Here is a 23,340-nt window from a genome sequence, read left to right on the forward strand (position 1 = left end):
TCCGACCTCATCATGGAGAATTACCCTTGGGCTTTGCTCACTGATTTCTATAGGAATCATGGCTTCTACGTCGTAGACTAGCCGGAAGGGTGTTTCTCCTGTGGCGGATTGGGGGGTCGTCCTATAAGCCCATAGCACTTGGGGGAGCTCGTCAGCCCAAGCTCCCTTTGCTTCCTGTAATCTCTTCTTCAGTCCTGCCAGTATGACTTTGTTGGCTGCCTCGGCTTGCCCGTTGGCTTGTGGGTGTTCTACCGAGGTGAATTGATGTTTGATTTTCATACTGGCTACAAAACTTCTGAAGGAGGCGTCGGTGAACTGGGTCCCATTATCTGTGGTGATGGAATAAGGTATTCCATACCTTGTGATAATGTTTTTGTAGAGGAACCTGCGACTTCTTTGAGCGGTGATAGTAGCTAGTGGTTCTGCTTCTATCCACTTTGTGAAGTAATCTATTCCCACGATCAAGTATTTGACTTGCCCTGGTGCTTGGGGAAAAGGACCTAACAAATCCATTCCCCATTTTGCGAAAGGCCAAGGGGAAGTTATACTGATAAGCTCTTCTGGGGGAGCCACGTGGAAATTTGCATGCATCTGACACGGTTGGCATTTTTTCACAAAGTCGGTTGCATCTTTCTGCAAGGTCGGCCAATAGAATCCTGCTCGGATCACTTTTCTGGCCAGTGACCTTGCTCCGAGGTGATTTCCGCAGATTCCACTATGTACTTCCTCCAACACCTCGGTGGTTCTTGAGGTCGGTACACACTTCAGCAATGGTGTTGATATCCCTCTTCTGTAAAGGACATTTCTCACCAATGTATAATGTTGTGCTTCCCTTCGGATCTTTTTAGCCTCTTTCTCCTCTTTGGGGAGGATGTCGAATTTTAGGTATTCGACTAGGGGATTCATCCATCCGAGATTTAGGCCGACTACCTCAAGTACCTTTTGTTGATCCTCTGTTTTTGATACCGAGGGCTCTTGGAGGGTTTCCTGGATCAGGCTTCTATTGTTCCCTCCGGGTTTGGTACTTGCTAACTTGGATAGGGCGTCAGCTCTGCTATTTAGATCCCGAGTTATGTGCTTGACCTCGGTTTCCGCAAAGCGCCCGAGGTGTTCCAAGGTTTTTTCCAAGTATTTCTTCATATTGGGGTCTTTTGCCTGATACTCTCCACTTATTTGGGAAGTCACCACTTGTGAGTCGCTGTAGATCATCACCTTTGTAGCGCCAACTTCTTCTGCTAACTTTAATCCGGCAATCAAGGCTTCATATTCTGCCTGATTGTTTGAAGCCGGAAATTCAAATTTTAAGGAGACCTCTATCTGGGTCCCTTTTTCATCTACCAATATTATGCCTGCGCCGCTCCCTGTCTTGTTGGAGGATCCGTCTACATAGAGTTCCCATGTGGTCGGTTTTTCCTCTTGTTCACCTGCGTATTCCGCGATGAAGTCGGCGAGGCATTGGGCTTTAATTGCAGTCCGAGTTTCGTATCTCAAATCGAACTCGGAGAGTTCTATCGCCCATTGAACCATTCTCCCTGCAACATCCGTCTTTTGGAGGATTTGCTTCATGGGTTGGTTTGTACGGACTCTTATTGTATGGGCCTGAAAGTAAGGTCGTAGCCTTCGTGAGGCTATCACTAAGGAATAAGCAAACTTCTCCAGTTTGTGGTACCTTAGCTCAGGGCCTTGTAGAACCTTACTGGTAAAGTAGACCGGGTGTTGACCGACCTCGTCTTCTGTGATCAGGGCTGATGAGACAGCCCTGTTTGCGACGGATAGGTATAGGACGAGGTCTTTTCCCGGTATTGGTCGGGTCAAGATAGGAGGTTGGCTTAAGAAATTTTTGAACTCTTGGAACGCCTCCTCACATTCCGGAGTCCATTCAAACTGGCATCCCTTCCTTAACAGGGAGAATAATGGAAGGGATTTTAGTGCCGATCCTGCCATAAATCTGGAGAGGGCTGCAAGTCGGCCATTGAGCTGTTGAACCTCTCTTAAACAAGTCGGGCTCTTCATTTCTAGGATGGCTCTGCACTTGTCGGGATTGGCCTCAATCCCTCTTTGTGTTAGCATGAAGCCTAGAAATTTCCCTGCTTCTACTGCAAAGGCGCATTTTGCGGGATTTAATCTCATCCCATGCAACCTTATAGTGTCGAAAACTTGTGAGAGGTCGGTTAAGAGGTCGACTTCTTGCTTGGTTTTTACTAACATGTCGTCGACGTATACCTCCATCAGGCTCCCTAGGTGGGGGGAAAACACTTTGTTCATCAGCCTTTGGTACGTAGCTCCTGCATTCTTCAATCCGAATGGCATGACCACGTAGCAGTAGTTGGCTTTTGGTGTGATGAACGATGTTTTCTCTTGGTCGGGTTCATGCATCGGGATTTGGTTATATCCCGAGTAGGCGTCCATGAATGATAGGTATTGGTACCCTGAGCTGGAGTCTACCAGGGTATCAATACTTGGTAAGGGATAAGGGTCCTTAGGACAGGCCTTATTCAGGTCGGTATAGTCGACGCACATCCTCCATTTACCGTTTTGTTTTTTGACTAGCACTACATTGGCTAGCCATGTTGGGTATTTGACCTCTCTGATAAAGCCGGCTTCCAGGAGCGCCTGTACTTGCTCTTCTACTATGGAGGCCCTCTCTGGGCCGAGCTTGCGTCTTCTTTGCTGTACAGGTCGGGACCCTGGGTAAACCGAGAGCCTGTGAGACATGAGCTCGGGATCAATCCCGGGCATGTCGGAAGCCTTCCAGGCGAAGAGGTCGGAATTAGCTTTTAGGAGTTCACCCAACCTTTGTTTCAGGGTTTCCCCTAGGTTGGCTCCTATGTAAGTCGTTTTTCCTTCCTCTTTACCGACTTGTATCTCCTCGATTTTTCCACCCGGCTGGGATCGTAGCTCTTCTCTTGTCCTTGTGCCGCCCAGCTCTATGGTGTGGACTTCTTTGCCCTTTCCTCTCAGATTTAGGCTTTCGTTATAGCACTTCCTTGCCAATTTTTGATCTCCTCTCACCGTTGCTATTCCTCCTGGAGTCGGGAATTTCATGCAGAGGTGAGGAGTTGATACCACTGCTCCTAGTCGATTAAGGGTAGTCCTGCCAATTAAGGCATTGTAGGCTGACCCTTCATCGATGACTATGAAATCTATGTTCAAAGTCCTCGATTTTTCCCCTTTTCCGAAAGTTGTGTGAAGGGGCAAAAATCCCAGTGGTTTTATTGGCATATCCCCCAACCCGTATAGGGTGTCGGGGTAAGCTCTCAACTCTTTTTCATCTAACCCTAGTTTGTCGAAGGCGGGCTTGAAAAGGATGTCCGCCGAGCTTCCTTGGTCTACTAGGGTTCTGTGGAGATGGGCGTTGGCTAGGATCATAGTTATCACCACGGGGTCATCATGCCCGGGGATTATCCCTTGCCCATCTTCTTTCGTGAATGAGATAGTGGGGAGGTCGGGTGTCTCATCCCCGACCTGATAGACTCTTTTGAGATGTCTTTTGCGAGAAGATTTGGTGATCCCACCTCCCGCAAATCCTCCTGAGATCATGTGGATATGCCTCTCTGGGGTTTGTGGTGGCGGATCTCTCCTGTCCATGTCATCCCGCTTTCTCTTTCCGTGGATGTCCGACCTCTCCATGAGATATCTGTCAAGCCGGCCTTCTCTAGCCAGCTTTTCTATCACATTTTTGAGGTCGTAACAGTCGTTGGTGGAGTGACCATATATTTTATGGTACTCACAATACTCGTTGCGACTTCCCCTTTTTTTGTTTTTAATAGGTCTTGGGGGTGGCAGCCTTTCAGTGTTGCAGATCTCTCTGTATACATCCACTATAGAAGTCTTTAGAGGAGTATAAGAGTGATACTTTCTGGGCCTTTCGAGACCGGCTTCTTCCTTCTTCCTGACTTCCCTTTCCCTCTCCCTAGAGGAGGAAGTAGGTCCAGGTCGTGAACTTAGGTCTCTTAATTTGGCATTCTCTTCCATGTTGATGTACTTCTCGGCCCTTTCTTGTACATCACTTAGAGAAACGGGGTGTCTTTTAGATATGAACTGTGAGAAAGGGCCTTCTCTGAGTCCGTTGACTAACCCCATTATCACTGCCTCTGTGGGCAGGTCTTGGATCTCTAAACATGCCTTGTTGAACCTTTCCATATAGGCTCATAAAGACTCTCCGACCTCTTGTTTTATTCCCAGGAGGCTCGGTGCATGTTTTACCTTATCTTTTTGGATTGAGAACCTCATCAAGAATTTCCTCGAGAGGTCTTCAAAACTAGTGATGGATCTTGGGGGAAGGCTATCGAACCACTTCATCGCCGCTTTCGATAAAGTGGTTGGGAAAGCCTTGCATCTCGTAGCATCGGAGGCGTCAGCCAGATACATCCGACTTTTAAAATTGCTAAGATGATGCTTTGGATCCGTAGTTCCATCATAGAGGTCCATATCAGGGCTTTTGAAGTTCCTTGGAACTTTTGCCCTCATTATGTCCTCGCTGAAGGGATCTTCTCCGCCTGGGAGTTGATCTTCTCCTTCATCGCGGGAGTTCTTGAGAGAGGATTCTAGCTGCAAGAGTTTTCTTTCTAACTCTTTTCGCCGTTCCATCTCTTCTTTAAGGTACCTTTCGGTTTCCTTTTGCCTCTCCCGTTCTTGTTCCAATTGCTCCAGGCGGCTATGGACCAATCCCATTAGTTCAGCTACGTGAGCTGGTCCGCCTTTTTCTGATTCACGCCCATCTGAGGAATTTACCTTCGGATTCTTTACTCCGGAGGTACCCTCTCTGTGTTGATCATTGTCTTGATGTTGGGCTGTGTCTTCATTGTCATTGCCCATGTCTAGATTCCCTTGCTCAGAGTCCGTTTCGACATGGCCTTCTTCATGGGATCTTTCTGCCATTGAGGGATGATCTCGCGGGTCCCCGGCAACGGCGCCAATGTTACGGTAGGTAACCGGAGATTAGTCCAATGGATGGCGTTTGGCGGCCCAAGTGAGTGATGGAGGAGGACTCCAGGTAGGTCCGCAACTCGGGAGGCTCCGCCCGACTTGTGCCCGCGTGTGAATGGGGGGGTGGTACCTGCAAAGACACTCCGATGCCTAAGTTAGCAAGGGTGTAAGCAGGTCTTAGAGAGTATTGGACTTAGGGATACCTGAGGGGATGTCAGTGTATTTATAGAGGTGAGCCAATAACCACCGTTGGTGTAGTGCCGTATCTTTAGGGTGGTAACCGTCCCCATTATCTTGGGGAGGTTAAGATATGGCTTCATGAGGCGGTTAGAGAGATTTTAGGGGCGGTTACTCATTTGAATGAGTATTTATCTGCCAGCGGATCTCACATCCGACCTCTTCATACCAAGTCGTGGTTGACACCGACTTCTTATGTGGAAGTCGGTATTTTGTAAGGCTTATCCTGCTGGATTAGGCCTTTCGGTTGGACCTGGGCCCTTATCATTGGGCCAGGGTATGAACAAATGTATATTGTGGAATTGAACACTGAAACTGTATTTGGCCAGAAAGAGTACGAATAAAAAAATGACAACTAAAAAATATAAATAGTAAAATTGTATGTATATGAATTAGTCTTTTTTATTATATTCAACAAAAATTACTTTTAAATCAAGAAAGGAAAATTAACCAAATCAGCGCATAATTAGTAGTAAGTAAAAAAAATTTCGGAAATATGACAGAATATAATTTTTCAGCGGCAGAACTAAAAAGGAAGAAGGGAGAAAAAACTAACAATTGGGGAATTGGAAAAGCCTGCATAAAAATTGGAAAAAAGTATAAACTGCATAAAAATATTTTAAAAGGAATGGAGGAAAACGCTAAATTAAGAGCAAAATTTTGAAGTGAAAATCATTTGAATTCGCCACGGTGATCATTAAGTCTGTGGTAAATGAGAAAAGTCATCTCAAGTTGGCCACAAACAAACAAAACCGTCGAAAAAATTCACAAAATTTAGCTACGGAGATACAAGACGTTGCAAGTGATTACACGATGGTATAATTTGCCACTATTTTTTATTCGTGGATATCTTTTCGTTGGTAATACCCGTGTTTCTGGTAGTGACAAAACCCAAAAAAAACTCTCGCAAATTAGCGCCTTTTTTGTAATGATCTAATAAAAAATTTGGATTATTTAATCACAAATTATCTTGTATTTTCTGTTATCAAGAATCACTAAAAAAAATCATAATAGCATGTTAAGTATGTGATACATGACAAATTTTTATCTTATATATTAGTAGTTAAGTGTCTTAATTTAAGTATTGAATCTTTTAAAAACTAAATGGACTTTTATATATGATCTTTTCTTTTCAAGTATCATTTTGACAATTAATCCTATCTTTATCTCTTCATTTCTGTTTTGTCATTCTCGTACGGAGCCAAACATTACCTTAAAAAAAAAACACCTAGCATATTCATTCCAAAAAATAATAATCAATTTGGCCTTAAAAGTTTTACTTCCTAACTAATATAGGTCTTGAGTCTTATAAATCAAGTTAATACTTTACGCATGTTTTGTCTTGATGTGTTAAGACTTGGTATGTAGAAGAAATTATATGACTTTACTTATGCGTACTTGTACTTGGGTAGATACTCCAATCCAAGACCTTTAATAAGAGTCCGAGGGTAAAATTTGATGGTGACAATTATTGTTGTCAGATTTATGAAAGTAAGCAAAGTAAGCATTTGTGAATGGTGACATTAAAAAGCTTTTTCATGACCTACATGGAATCATCACGGGGCAAATATTCCTTCATCCCCTCATATATATACATATTTGTACCTTACGCAATGATTTCTATGATTTATTCATCAATCTTTAAGCACATGATAATTTTGATACCACATCCAATCAAACGTATATTTGTGGTATAATCATGAACAACCCATTTGATAACTTGTCCTATCCAACACTTCATCGTGTAACCAAAAGTAAAAGCGAAAATATAAAGAGCAGTATTGTACGGCACAGTCAACAAAACTCGAGAATAATATGGCTAATGGCTTCTCTTTTGTTTCACTTTAATTTAATTTCCTCGCTATCTATACCACTTTTTCATTTTCATGATCTTAGCCTGTTTGTGTTTTAATTTTTCTTTAATTTTCTTTTTTGATTGATTTGGGGTGTCGTCCTAACATAGCAGGTTCCTGTTAAATCTATCATACGGGAACAGTAAAAAGGTTTAATGAGACATATATCATAGGAAAGTTATCACCTGTTCCAATGTACTATATGGAACAGCAATGTTCTTAGCACTACCAGGTATGCTTGTAACTTTTGTCCTTTAACAAAGGAATGAATGACTATTTCAATCAATAATATAGTTTTGAAATGACCATATTGGTCAGCTGTACCGGGGAGATTATATTTTATTGGTTTGTCTAGACTTGTGCCATGTGATAAAGCCGGTTTCATTGAGAAATTAAAACCGTCCTGACACTTCATTCGTATCCAATTGGGGTCAGATTATTAGAGTTGAAAAGCATGGAAAAATGAAAGTTAGGCACTATTATTAATACGAATTTATTATTATTATTAGTAGAAAAATGAAAAATGAATGCTGTTCTCTCTTATTATTTTTTAGCATTATTATTATTAATACGAATTTTATTATTTTTTTAACAATTTTGTAATATGAATTTTACTTTTTTTTATTATTAATATTTTTTATTATTTTTTTTTTTTTTATAATAATTCTTTGATAAATATTTTTTGGTCTAATAATTTTTTTATTTTTGTCAAAATAATTTATATTAAAAAATATAAATTAAATTTTAAAATTTAAATTTAAATAAAATGTGCAAAAGATAACTATTAATTTCATTTAGTAGATTTAAACTCTTTGTATTATGGTCATTGAAAATTTCAAATACTATTATAAAATTTTAGATATTTTTTATCTTATTATTCTTAAACTATACATTATACTATGTATTTGAAGAGTTTCATTATTTTTGAAATAAGTGTGATATTATATACTTTTTTTAATACAAAGAGATAATGAAGTTGAGGTGAGTAACAAAATTGATTATATAATAAGATATAAATTTTTAGAATTTCTAGAACAATTGATAAAATTTTACTCTATTTTTTATCTTTTATTTGATTTTTTTATTTTTCTTAATTAATTATAATTGTATTCATCACAAATTTATATTTGTAGAGAAAATTTATCAATTATAAAATACAGAAGATTTAATAAAAAAATTAAAAAATATTAATTAGTCACAAAATAAAAAATTATGAATTGTGCTTTAATTATGTTATAAAATATAAATTGGGGCTATTTAAAATTAGTTTTTTACCTTAAATTTAATAAGGTAAAAAGTAAAAATTGTATATAATATTTAATTTAATTATTTATACTACCAAATTATTCTTTATATATTCCATTCATTTTTATTAATTAGTGATCTTTGATTATCTATTTTAAATAAAAATTTGAATGGATTGAATTGATTTTTTTTTAAATTAGTAATATAATTATTGGGGCATTTGTTTTGCTTAGTAATATTTTTTAATATATTTAATCTGATTAATTATGTCTTTTTTATTTTATGTTAATTTAACTAATTAAATTTAATGAATTTCAGTTATTTTAATTCTTGCAACTTTTTATTCTAATAATGTATTTCAATTAATGCATTAATACAATTTTAATATTTATATGTCATTAGTAATAATCTCATTTTAAAGTGATGTTTAATCCCCAATATATATATATATATATAATGTTTAATTGTAGAAAAATCTACTATTTTTTTATACGAATAGATTAGACATATTTATATTCAATTTATTTGATTACTTATTAGAATCAATTATATTAAAAGATTAGATTAAGATTATGGTAGAATAATTATATTGTTATTAATTAATTATATTAAAATATTAAGATTATGATAGATTATCATTATTTTATTACTTTTTATTTTGATATTAATTCAGATATTTAGTTTTTTTATTATTATTTTTATTCTTTTATTCTATGTGTTTATTTTGATAAATCTTGCTAAATTAAACAAGGTATTGTATATTTTCTTTTTATTTCTCTTTTATACACACATAAAATTTATTAAATTATTTCTCTTCTGTCTAATAATTTTGTTTCTCTTCTATTTATATTTCTTTCGTTTAATAATTTATTGGTTTTTATTTTTCTAAATTTTACTTTATCTTATATATTTGTTCTTATTACACCGAACATGGTTTATTTATGTTTAATATACATTCTTATATATGTTATAAAAATATGATTTTATTCTATTAACTTGTCAAATTTTTTAAAAAATCTAAAGCTAAAGCACAAAAATATATTTATAGATATTTTATTTTTTGACTAAAAAATGTAATATTTTTTGTCATATTTGTTGAAATCCTAAATTAAATATGAATAATAATTTTTGAAATAGAATAAATATATTTTAAATTTTTTGCATCTAAAAGCAATATTCTATCAATGTTATAATTATTTAGATAGATAAATAATAGTGAATATAACATTATTTAGGATTGATAGAACTAAGTATATCTTTTTATTGAAAATATAAATTTAAAAATATAGGCAAAACGCCGAAATAAGTCAATAGCATACACTAATTTCACAATTCAGCCAAAATGAAAAACGTTACAAGGTTCCACCAAAAGCACATTTCTATACAGTTCAAATTAGTGCAATTCGAATTACAAATTCATAGTAATTCGAATCACATTGATTCGAATTACACACACGCACACAAGTACTAATTCGAATCAGACTGATTCGAATTACACACACTATTATAGAATTCACGAAGTCATTGAATCTCGTCGTAGGTCTCATACAAATATTAAGAGGATCCTTATCAATAAACTTCACACCAGATCGTGTTTTTCTCTTAATTGTCCCTTTGTAATGTACCAACACTACAAACTCTTCTCACTAGCCATTTAGTCTCACTCAAATGAACTCAATTCACGTTCACACCATATTTATAAATGTCTGGGGCTTCTTAATTCGAATCAGATACATTCGAACTGTAATCAGAATTCCTCACCATGTAATCGAATCGAGGTGATTCGAACTTCACCTTGCATGGTTCGAATCAGTGTGATTCGAACTATTCACACTACAAACTCCCTCACTAATTCGAACGTGTTTGATTCGAATTACTAAACTTTTAGTTCGAAAGGGTTTGATTCGAATTATATAGAGATATGCTTTTGGTTGATCTATGTCTCATTTTTTTGTTTGGCTTAATCACGTAAATTCTCATGCAAGCTGGCTTAATATTGCCATTTGCCCTAAAACCATTATATTCAATTCTCAATACTCAACCTCTCATTGAACCATTGTATGTTTAAAAAGATTTTTAAAGAAATAAATAATTTTAGGATATAAATTTTTTTAAAAAGTAATTAATTCAAGAGCTATGAAGTTTTTTGTGGAGAAGCCGAGAAGAGAAGATTTTGGATGAGGATGACTAAGTTTCTCTTGCATGGCTATAAAGTATGGACTGAATATGTGAATCATTGAATATGTGATATGAGGCAAATCCTAATTTCTAAAAAGTATTTATATGTATATATTTGGGACAGGTACATCCTAAACTCGACCATGCATTGTCCTAAGCAAAATCTGCCCTAACTCGGGTCAAGTTATTACTCTCCCCAACCGGGTATGGACGGCTCGGGTATCCGCGTATTTGGATACTCCTGCCAAGTCTAACCAGTATTGATGCTCCATTGATTAAGGGTTTACTGCTAGTCAATAGATTGCTATACACACAAAGCGAGATTCTAACTCCTAAAATTGTTTAAGCGGACGAGTGAGATGATCACTCAACAACTCAAATTGATTAAGACAAATACTAATTATTTTTAATATTTAATATTAAAAATTTTAAAAATTTAATTTTAAATAACTTTATAAAATATTTATAATAATTACTATATATATTTATTTAATTTTTAATAAATTTTTTTATATAATTTTATTTTTATCCCATACGATCTACCAAAATATATACTAATAATAAATAACAAGCTTATTTTAGTAGAATGGACTAAATAGTCCAATAAATTCTCAACTCGGCTCACCTTTATAGGCCAACATAAAGTTACATTATAGCTGACAGGGACAAAAAGAAAATGTTGGATCATTATCCACCGATGCAAGAGTCAAACGGTTGCTTGACCACTATGAAGCTCTTTTAATTGCTGTCCACACCAAATTATTTCTACTAAATCAGGACCGGTTTCATTTTTAACATTAAATCTTGATGGTAAAATTGATTGGAACAGAAAAATTCTAAAGTCGTACTGTGGAATACGTGAACATCTTCCTATATCATATATGTGATTTGTATGCACATGTTGTTGTTTGTTTTTCGTAGGTGGAATGCATATTCCTTAAGCCGAAAGGCTCATGTGCCGTAAACAAGTAATTTTAATTTGTTACTAACTAGATACTAAAGTTCTTTAATTTGTCCGCAAAAGAAAATGAGGTGATCAAGATTTCTGAATTATTATTATTATTATTATTATTAATTTGGTCCTCGTACTTTTTGTATATTTCAATTCAGTTTTTAAAGTTTCAATTACTTTTATTTAGTCGTCTTTAAATTTTGCGAACGGGATTTGTATTAGTTTTTGAAACAATTTTCGATGAACAGATGTAAATGCTGACATGAATAATTGGATGCCACACTGAATTCTGTAAAAAGGCATTGTTTTAATTTTGACACACTCTAGCCCAAAAATAACATTGTAAGTAATGTTTATTGAAATTTTTACTCCCAAAACAAGTGATTCGACTTTATTTGTACACTATTTAAATGCTAAAATTAAAATTGTATAATTTTACAAGTTCTAATATGATGATAGCTGACTGTCCAAATTAGCATTTCATTAACGTTTGTATGACAAAAATTATTTTAGGAACTAACATGAGTTACGTTTACAAAGTTTGTGGACTAAGTAGAGGTAATTAAAATTTTAGAGATTAAATTTAGGTCGCATGTAAATTAAGATACCAAATTGAATATTAACTCTTATTATTTGTTCTAGGATTTCTTAAGATGAAGGAGACTAATTAACTAAGAATACCCATAATCAAATTTGGTTGGTTTAGTGATTAGCTCAACTTAAACAAGTATTAGAAATTTAAATTCTTCCTTGTGCATATAGCAACTCATTTTATGTAACAAACTTTTAAATAGAACTCAAATTCATAACAAATTAACCCTTAAAGAACTGAAAAATCCAACCAAAAAAAAAACTAAGAATACTGATTACTCTTTACCTCTCATATTTTACCGAGAGAAAAAATAAACTTGATAAGAGACATGATTGACTTAAATGATATAGCTTCTAATGAAATTTACACGCAAAAATTAAAGTTTATTTGAGTTTGATTTTGTTAACAATTTTTTTGGTGACTTAACCTTTTTAAATGGATTAATTTAAGAGAAAATGATACTCTATTTTTATAAAATGTCTAAATGATATATTTTATGTCTAAAATATACACTTTTTTTTACCAAAATTAAATAACATTTATTTTAGTCCATTTAACTAAATGATTCTTTATTAATCAAGATAATTATACATAATAATAATAGCAATAATAATATAAAATTATTTTTTATTGTATTTTTTAAAAATTTTACGTTAGAAAAACATTTCATTTAAAATTTTTTGTATATTTCATAGTTAATAATAAAATATTAAAAAAATAAATTTTATTATTATTATAAAATATTTTAACTTGTTAAAAAATACTTAATTTAAAAATTTTATTTATTAAAATAAAATAAAATGCATTATAAATATACTTTTAAATTATTGTTTTAACTATTATAATAATATCAATAATAATATAAAATATATATTTATTTTTGATGTAATAAATTTTATTTATTTTCAACATTTTATCATTGATCATGAAATATATAAATAATATAAATTAAATAATTATTGTAATAAAATATTAAAAATAAATAAAATTTATTACAATAATAATAAATATATTTTATATATTATTTTTCCTTTTAAGCTAGCTAAATAGTTATCACTAATTTATATATATAAATATAGTAATGATTACTGAAAAATATTTTAATCAAATAAACTAAAATATGTGTTATTTAACTCTTGTAGAGAGGAAGAGTATATAATTTAAAATTAAAAAAAAAAGTGTTATTTTTTCCTAGTTTAATTACTATTTGTTTTAAACTATAATAATTTAAAATGACATTTTCTTAATCGCGTCAATTATGCTAACCATGGATTAAAAAATTTATTCAATACTAACCATGGATTAAAAAAATAATTAAACTATAAGGACCCTTATCTTATATCTTTATTTCTTCATGTTTTCTCTTTTATTTTTTTACTTTAATTTTGTCCTCCTTTCTATATCTTTATGCAGGTCAATGTACTAATACTCATCACTGTAATGATGAGGGCTAATTTTGTTATATATTGAAAAAATAGTAGTGTAATATTTAATTATTAAATTTTATGGTATTTTTTAAAATTGTAATAGTAGAACAATACATTTTCTTTATATTGACAATATGTCCACAATATAAAGAGAGCGTATTATCTTGTTCTCATAATTTTAAAAAACACTATAAAATCAAATGATTGAATATTATACCATCATTTTTTTAATATACAAAAAAATAAAGTTTAATAATGAATAGATATATCATCTCTCTTAATATTAATTGAGAATGAATGATGCTAAGAGAGTTGACAGGATTAAAATGTCTATTAATCTATTGATATAAATTTTATATATATTATATATTTATTTTAACTTTTTTAAGCACAATCATTTTTATTTGTTTATTATAGTATTCTCTAATTCGATAGACTAAAAATTAATCCATTAAGCTTCAAGCATAATTATTTTTTATTATCTAATTTTTATTCTTTTACTAACAGAATCTTTGTATGCAACAAGATAAGTAAACAATGAGCCCGTGGACCAAAGTACACGCACCAGGCTGACTCTAATTATTCTTCCCTTTTTAATTTGCACTATTGAATCCACTATGTATATTTTTTTATTTTTTCACTACGTACTAGTCTTAGTATAGTAGTAATAGTAGAAAAGTAGAAAACCATAAGGATAATAGGATATATATGAACCAGTGAAAAAAAAAGGCAACAGAATACCGCACTTTCCGCTGCTAATACATGAAAAGAAGAGCCGATGGGCTATTGGCAAGGGTGAAAAAGTAAAACAAGAGGGAAATTAAAACACAATTAATAAGTATAATAAAAAAAAAACACAATTAATAAGGACCAGCTAATTTAGATTAATCTAGTAATTAATTTATTAATTCGTTTAAATAATTATTGGTGGTTTGAATTTCACCGGATAGAGAGATATCATAAAAAACCTAAAAAAAACACAATTAAGGACCGATGAAATGTTAAATTTGAATTTTTTTTGTCATTGAGAGAATGCTTTTGGTCAAAATAATATGTTCTTGGTGTTTATGGTGGTTTTTAACTAGTGTATTCTTTAGAAAAATAAGTTTTAATTTTTATATATATAAATTTTGTAATATTTATTTTTTATATAAAAAATTTTAATTCAACGAACTGACTTGTAACTTTTTTAAAATTTATGAATTTAGTTGATTTAAATTTTTAATTCAACGAATTTAAAATCTTAATCTAATTCGTCTTCGTTGATAAATTTGATCTATCTTATCATATCTAATTTTACGATCCTTATTTATGTATAATTTTGTTGATTTTCTAATTAGATTCATTTGTTTACCCTAATGTACCTTGATTTTCTAATTAGGGTAATTTGTTTTCTGCATGTGTGGAGAGAATTTTAGCCAATCTGGATACACTACAAAGTATGCAAATTGTAAGGATGAATGGAAAGGGTCGGTAGATTAATTTATTTGAGAAACCAATATATAGAGAGAAGCTAAAAGCCTATTTATTTGTACTAGAATGATGATAATATAGGAAAAATTTCAAGTATACCAAATACACTGTTGTTCTATTTATCTTAATCGTTAATTTTAATTAATATATATTATATATATTTTTTATAATTTAGATTAATGATTAAAATAATTGAAATATCGGTGTTTCCGGTACATTTGAAACTCTTCCAATGATATATGGCATGCCACTGCTGGAAATTCTCTTTTAAGTAAGCCCAAGGCTTTGACAAGACAATAACCACAAAACAGAGATGAAAACTATTGTGCAATAATAATGGAGTTTTTCAAAGGCATCTATGTCCTTTTGCTTTGTTGCCCCCACTACTCCACAAACACCCCTCTTTCTCTCTCTCTAATCAAATATTAATGAATCCATGTCAATTTACTTTTTTAATAAAAATAAATTAAAAAGGGCTCTCAGCTTTCAGGATTCAAAAGAATATGCATGGATCTCTCTCTCTTTCTTTCCTTTTTAACCCTTCAATAGTTTTCTAACACCAAAACTTTTCAGCACTCAATTCCCAACTTTTCCCTCCTTGCAAAGTTCTCCAGATAATCACTGGAGGTTCGTTTCAAGATTTTTTAATATATTCTAAGAAATTATATTTCTAAAAAATATTATATTTGAATATCATAAAAAATTTATTTGTTTAGTAGGAAAGATGATTAGAAACTATTTTCAATATTTTCAAAAATAAATGGGGATAAATTTGTTTTACTATAGATAGTTTTAAGATTAAATTCTTAATTTTTAAAATAACTTCAATACTAATAAAAGGAAAAATTCTTAAGAAACACAATAACTGAGAGATATAATAATAATTTTATGTTTAAGCAAAAAAAATTCCTGAAAGTAAGTTATTCATGAGAATTAAATTCTTAAAATTTAATCAAACATATGAATAATATCATATTTACATAGACAATAATTTTCAAAAATAAATTAAAATTCCTTTAAACATTGACCCTATCTTCTTTCATATATATATATATATATATATATATATATATATGTTAATTTTTCCTTTTTACCTTACTAAAATGAGAAGAGAAATATTTTATAATCTCATAATAATAATAAATGAAGTATGCTAATGACTAGATATATATGAGACACATACGAATGATGAGTACGAATAATATATATGTATTTTGAAGACATTTGATTAACACATATATTGATCAACATGATCATCTTATTAATCAAATCAAATCCAAGCTTTGGTTGATAAAGGGTGGCAAATGGTGGTTTGCACCCCCAACACCAAGGAAATCCCTAGTTTGCCCTCCTCCACTCTCCTCATTCGGCATTACATGTCTCCTCTTTGAAGGGTGCATTTGTGACAATTCATTCTTCTCTGGCTCTGTACTAATATTATTACTACTACTTGTTAGCACCAAACTTGAACCATACACCCCACAAAACTTATTGTTATTCCCATCTTGCCCTTGACCGCTACCATTGCTGCATTTCAACCCTAATGCCCCCAAGAATGATGATGGATCACTTGAGGTTGCACCAACTTGAGCTGCTTTCTGCAACAATGCCGTCGCCGACATGTTCGCCGACGACGAAGAAGCACATGTTTGATGGGGTTGATGTTGTGAGCTATACAATGAAGGAACATTAACAATGCTTCCTAGTATTGGAAGCGATGCAGTAGTAGTACTAGTAATAGTATTGCTACTTAGATCTTGGCTTGGATTGGTCGAAATTTTGGATCCGAATACCCAGTTCAGATGGTAATTATTGTTATTAGTAGCCATTGTTGCTTCTTGACGATGATGATGATGATGGTCCATCCAAAGGGATAATCCTCTTGTTGTTGTTTGGTTATTTGTGGCTTCTTCAGTGAATGGAATTGGCTTATTGCAAATTGAAGCAAATTGGGTTGCCATGTTATTATTATTATTATGATGAGGGGCCATGGAGGTTCCTATCATCATGTTATTGTAACCAATAATGTTATTGTTATTATTATTAGCCCCTAAAGTTGAGTTGTTTATGCTTGATGCTGCATTTACCCTAGCTGTTTCTTCTGCCAATGCATCACAAAATGCCCTGTGAGTTATGAAGCTATCCCTCCTGCAAATAATAGGAATTTAATTTTGAGTAATGATAGAGATTATTTCAGTCACATTCAGTCAATATTATAATAATTTACTAAAAAAATTTATTACAAAGCTCACTAGAAATAAACTTTTGTTAAATTTAAATTTTGAATATTTTTTTAGTTGAATTTTGGTAGCTCTTATTTTTAAGAGTTTTAGATTTTTTTTTTCTAATATTAAATGCGGTGTGAAATATTGACTTTCTCTATATTTATTGTTCTCTATGATTATGTGAAAACAAATAAGATTTTTTACAGAAGAAGCATGTAACAAGTCTAACATGAGTGTTTAGCAAAATTCCAAAATGGTACTTATTAATTACTTGATATAGCAAGACTACGGCATTGATTAGTATCAAACAAAAATTAAATTAACAAGCACGACACATTCTCACATACATATATAAGGTAATAAGCTAAGGTTAAGTAAGATAATTCCAAAACCATGATCTTTTGTCGTTTAGGACTATAGAATCATCACAAAAGAAGCTAAGCCTTATCAAAGAGAGAACCAAAAAAAAAAGACCTGTGTATGCATGTGTGTGGCATCTTTCAAGCCCTTTAATTTGTTTGAACTAGAGAGACCCTTCTTCTACCTTTTTTTCACTCTTAAAAGCCAAATAGAGCAATAGACAGCAGGCACCCACAACTCATAAAACCACATATATAGTACACACAAGAAACGACAAAGAAATGCATTAGATAAAGAGAAAGAAAACATCGTTTTCCACACTCTACTTAGATACTAGTTTCATGTCTCACTTAGTAACCGTCTCCAGATAAAAATACATAAAAAAAATGAACACTTGCAGTTACTTTGATGTAAAAATGATAATTAAAAATTGTTGAGAAACAATTAAGTCAAACATTTCAAATAATTGAAAGTGAGTTTTCATTTAAAAGGTAGAAATTCAGGTGCAGTCGACTTCACGTGAAATTGATTGCTGAGAGCAGTTAAATAAAAATTTAGTCAAATTAGTTAAATTATCTAATGACTTTCAACTATCAACTTCACGTAAAATTGACTACCTGAGTTTCCACCTTCATCTAATGAAAAACATCTATAAAAACACAATTATCAACACAAGCTTATTTTAAAGGATTAGGGTTAGTTAATTACCGTGAAAAGATGGTTCCACAATCACACTTATATTCTCTTGTACCACAGGTTTTGGAGTGGGCTTTCCAGTCGGACTGAACCGCATAACGCTTGGAGCATTTGTCGCACTTCCACTTCTTCTCGCCGTGCTTCCGGCAAAAGTGCTTCTTGATTCCGGTCAAGTCTCCCAAAGCCCTTGAAGGGTGGTTGTGGACACATGTTTTCTCCGGACACACGTATACACGCTTCTTTGGTTCTTTATTTGTTCTTTGTTTTAGCTTCCATGGAAGGTTGTGTCCTCTTCTATGGAGTTGAAGGTTTTGATCCCTTTGGAAACCCTTCCCACAGGTTTCACACAAGAACCTGTTTGTAGCCATTAGTGTCTTTGGGGATAAGGCTATTACTTCCGCTTCCGGATCTGATCATCAATATTCAAACCAATGGAGCACATTCATATATATTATAACTCATCAATCATCATGATAAAAAAAAATCACTCTGCTGTACAAATATTCTGCGTTAACACAGGATTCGAAAAAAAACAGTATCCAAAAAATTGAATGTAACTTAATAACTTTATACATGCCTGGGTTTCCTGGGAGGTTTCTCTTCCTCTTCAAAGAAGGAGGAGTAGTAGTAGTTGGATTCTGATTCTGATGATGAGGGAAAGCGTTAGAGAGTTCTCCATGATCCATATTTTGAAGGATCAGCATCTCTCTTGTATACTAGTTTGTTTATGTTGAGTTCTGAGTATATGTATGAGTTAGTTTAGAATATATATGAGGCTGCAACCCTAAACTAAGTTAACTTGATGAAGTGATGATATATGAAACAAGATGGGATCTCTGTCTCTTACAAATGTTTGTTATCTACTTTGTAGGTGGAATAAAATAAACCAAGATGCTATGGGAGGCGGTGAAAAGCTAATTAATTAAAATTGAAAGAAGGGAGTGAGAGAGAAGATGATAAAGGAGGGGGGCAAATAATGGGAAAGAGAAAGAGGGGGAAGGTGAAGCAAAGGTATATGATGACACATATGATGAGGGAAGAAAGTTAATCTCCATTTTGGAATCATTATCCCATAATTTGTGTTCTTTCTTGCTTTTTTTTTTTGTTTTCTTTAATCCTTTTCTCATCCAATAAGCCTTTTTCATAAATTTTTAATCTATTCTCATATACTTTTTTCTTCTTTAATGTATTCATTTGAGCATTTCCTTCCAAAATCATTCCTCATTTTATATATATACATTTTCAATATATATGTCCCATTTTCACATACTTTATTATAGGGATAAAATTGTCTTTTCCTATTTTTTCTTCTTTCTTTGTCCTTGCAAAAGTTGCATCATATAGTACAGTTGCCATTTTAGGTTTGAGAGTTCATTTTATATTCAGTATTAACAAAATGCATCTAATATAAAACTACTTCTAGTTTAAGTTTATATATCTCTAATATATTTTTTTATGTAAGATTTTTTTTTTTTAAATTTATGTGAATATATATATATATATATATATATATTTGCTTTATACCGAAAATTTTTTCTTTTGAGATTAACAAGAATTGAAAATTATATTTTTTAATCATAAAATTGTTGTATTATATCATGAAATTATTTTTTTTAAATTTAAACTAATAAAAAAATACATAAATAATTATATTTCTAAGTTATATCTAATAACATATATAGCTCAATACTTAATTATTAAAGGATCTAGTAAGATAAATATTGAAAATATATAATAATTATATATACAATTTAAATAAGCGGCTATGCGACATCGGTATATAGTTGTTTGAAACTATATATATATAGGTTTGCTGAAGAGCATTATTTTCTTGTCATGTTACAAGAAACTTGGATTACCCTCATTATCATCATTAGTTGCAGCCATTTGAATCAAAGCAAGTAGAAAGCTGTTACTGTCATAAAGAGGAAAAATATCATTTCGTCTCATGTGTGTGTGAGTGTGACTACAGAGAGTAACATATATAGCTCAATTACTAACACACCTTTTATAATGTTCATTTTCCATAGTTGAACCCCCCCCCCCCCCCCCCCAAAAAAAAAAAAAAAGGAAAAAGGAAAAATTTTCATGTTCCATAAAAAATGCATAATAATAATGTTGAGTAGTCTCCTCAATAATAACCTAGTCAAAGTGAAAGTTCTCAGGTCAATTCCCGAAGAAGATTGATATTTGTATATAGATTCCAAATAAATATTAACTGTGATAATATAATTGTAACATGCATATTCAAATGAATTAAAGAAATAGAGAACTATTAGCTAGGATTTTTAATGTACTTCTTCTATAGCTACACATTGCTAATAATTTTCTTTTACTATTTTTTTTTCGGTTGGAAATGATCTATATTTATATTATTCTCTGAAAAATAGGCATAATGCACGTGTGTACATGCACATTGAACTGTCAAAGAAAGTAAAATCCAAAGGAAACGACGAAAAAATACACAAAGAAAAGGGAATAATCGTCCATCATGACAACTTGAACATGTCTCATATTGGCTGTATTTCTTCCCTTCCTTAATTTAGATTTTAATATAACATCATCAAAGATCAAATAAACTATATAACAATAGTTAATATCTTGTTCTTGATTCAATTCTATTATTTATTATATATGCACAATATTGTTGTTTTCATTCCATCACATATGTATTGCAAAAGTTAGAGAATTAACTATTACTTTATATATATATATATATATAAGGATTGTTAATTTGTTGTCAATTTTCAGATGGTGTTTATATATAGATATTTTACTTTGTAGCTTTTCGTCAGCATCTTTTACGTACTGTTTCTTTTTCTTTTACATAAAAATTTAACATAATATATATATATATATATATATATATATATATCAAGATTATGAGAATGAGATAGAGGAGGGTATGAATGAAGACAGAAGTTTTCCCCATCAAACACACTCCACAAAAGGGAAAACATAGTATGGGAGAGCAAGGTTGCTTACCAACAACGCTATGGATTTTTAAGCATTTATATGTATATGAAAAAGTGTATGAGCAATACTTTTATTAAAATTCACTTGACCAGTAAAAAAAAAAAAAGAAGTAAATAATCTCATATCATTGGATGAAATTTTACATTATTAAAAATATTAATAATGGCTAATTAATAGCTACAAATCACAAAACTTGCTAGCTCTCTAACACTCTTCTATATATACTTGTTACAGATTCAACATGGGTGTGAAACATGACAAGATCTTTTTAACCATTATTATTTTTTTTTTTTTTGGTTTTTCATTATATCCCCCGACGGTAAAAAACTAATTCGTCGCGGATTAAGACTCCATTTAAGAGTTTGTTACTATTTAATGGCAGATTATTGCATGCAGAATACGAGATTCAAATCTCCAACACTTGTTTAAGCAGATTAGTGCTTTTTTAACCATTATTAATTAGTCAAATTAGTCCCCCTCTCTCTTTAAAATAAAAAATACAGGATTGTTAACGGAAAAAATTAATTCCTTAATTAAAATTTGATAGTTTAATTGTGAATTGAAAGAAAGTTGATTCCCTAAGTAAATTTGGATAATCTTGGAAAGGCAACTTTAAACAAAGGGAAGTGTGCTTTAAGTTTGCTAGTCTCTTTAAGGTTTTGGGTACATGATGTATGTCTACCATAGTCTAGATTAGGGCATGTCTTTGAACCTTAAGTCATTATGTTCAATATTCATAGAAGTATTCACATATAATTTAACAAAATAATAATAATAATAACAACAACTAATAATGCATGCATCAGCGAACAATAAATTAAAATAAATCTTACATTACATTGCCTTCAACTTTAAATAATTGTTCAGTTTTAGTCGTCATATAAATTAAGAAAATAATTACAATGATCTTACTATTTGATATATTTAAATAGATGCTCGAAATTGTTATCTTTTTTAGTGATTAACTTTTGTTGGCTTGTATCTAGATACCAAAATTGGTGGGGTACTGTTGGTGCGAACTAAACTTGGACCAAAGCGTGATGCTCGATTTAGCCGGGATCAAAGAGAATATGGTGGCAGTTAGCACAGGGATGAAAACATCAACTAAGGAGGCGGTCATGAAAAATATTTCCACTTTGATACAAGTAAGGTGAGGTCCAAAATATGTAAGTAAAATTTTTGAGAGATGAATGGAGCAATAAATAAAAGCAATGGGTTGTGATTAAAACATGCTCAAATACTTAATCTTATCTAAATTAGTAAGTGTCATAAATATTTAAAGAATCGGACTGAATAGTGTTGCCTGTAAATAGAGAAAAGAAAAGCTCCAAAGAGGACTTCTGTTCTACAACTGACTCAAACATTGAAATTCTAAAGAATTTTAGACAATAAAATGCAATTACAAGTGAGTTTGAGAGTTATTTTATTTTATTGTCGATTTCATTCCAAGTTTGCATTCAAGTTCTTTAAGTTTCTATTCATTTGTTCATTTATTTCTCCAATATTTATCTGCTTTTCAATTCTATTCCCTTTTTTTTTGTAGTTATCAGTTCTTAATTGCATTTCAAAATTGTATGTTTGATCTACTTTTACTCAAATATTTGGAAAATTCATGTTTGCAACAGTGCGTCCAAAAAAAATAAAATTATCATTTTCTTTTTAATTCATTGTAAAGTTTTTATTTTGATTCAGTAAGTTTTTGGGACGAATTTTTTGAGAAAAATTCTCCAAATTAATATTTTGATACAAACTTAGTTGATATTTTTTGTCAAAATAAAAAAAAATCAAAATCCAAGCAAAATAGGTATAAATTAAAACATGAGTTTCATTATTCATTTAAAAACTTCATAAAACAAAAAAAAAAAAGGAATACATTTTCACATCTATCTAGCCCGTTGAAATAAAGAAGAATCGTGGATATAATCGTTGTTGAATTCAAATAATATCTAACAACTTCAATAATGATAAAACATTAGATTGAGATATAATTATAATTATATTGCAGAATTGAATAGGTAATTGAATTGGTCAGACTATTGATTTATTGATTTATTAGTCCAATTAATAAGTTACTGATTAAATCAATAGAACTAATTCTATATAAATAAAAAATATAAAATAGTCAAAAATCTAAAATTAAAATTTAAAATACATATCTTTATTAATATTTTAAAAACAACTAAACTTTAACAAATTA

General features: G+C 31.6%; 1 protein-coding gene across 1 annotated transcript; it reads right to left on the reverse strand.

Annotated features, from left to right (window-relative positions):
- Nucleotides 1–16,053: 16,053 nt before the first annotated feature.
- Nucleotides 16,054–19,116, reverse strand: LOC130969982 (zinc finger protein MAGPIE-like). Its single transcript, XM_057895910.1, has 3 exons — nucleotides 18,745–19,116; nucleotides 18,180–18,576; nucleotides 16,054–17,034 (listed from the first exon to the last, which is right to left on the reverse strand). The coding sequence occupies exons 1-3, from the start codon at nucleotides 18,869–18,871 to the stop codon at nucleotides 16,152–16,154; spliced, it is 1,407 nt and encodes a 468-aa protein (XP_057751893.1). The 5' UTR covers nucleotides 18,872–19,116; the 3' UTR covers nucleotides 16,054–16,151.
- Nucleotides 19,117–23,340: the final 4,224 nt, after the last annotated feature.

This window comes from Arachis stenosperma, chromosome 3, assembly GCF_014773155.1.
Source record: "Arachis stenosperma cultivar V10309 chromosome 3, arast.V10309.gnm1.PFL2, whole genome shotgun sequence".
Taxonomy (NCBI): domain Eukaryota; kingdom Viridiplantae; phylum Streptophyta; class Magnoliopsida; order Fabales; family Fabaceae; genus Arachis; species Arachis stenosperma.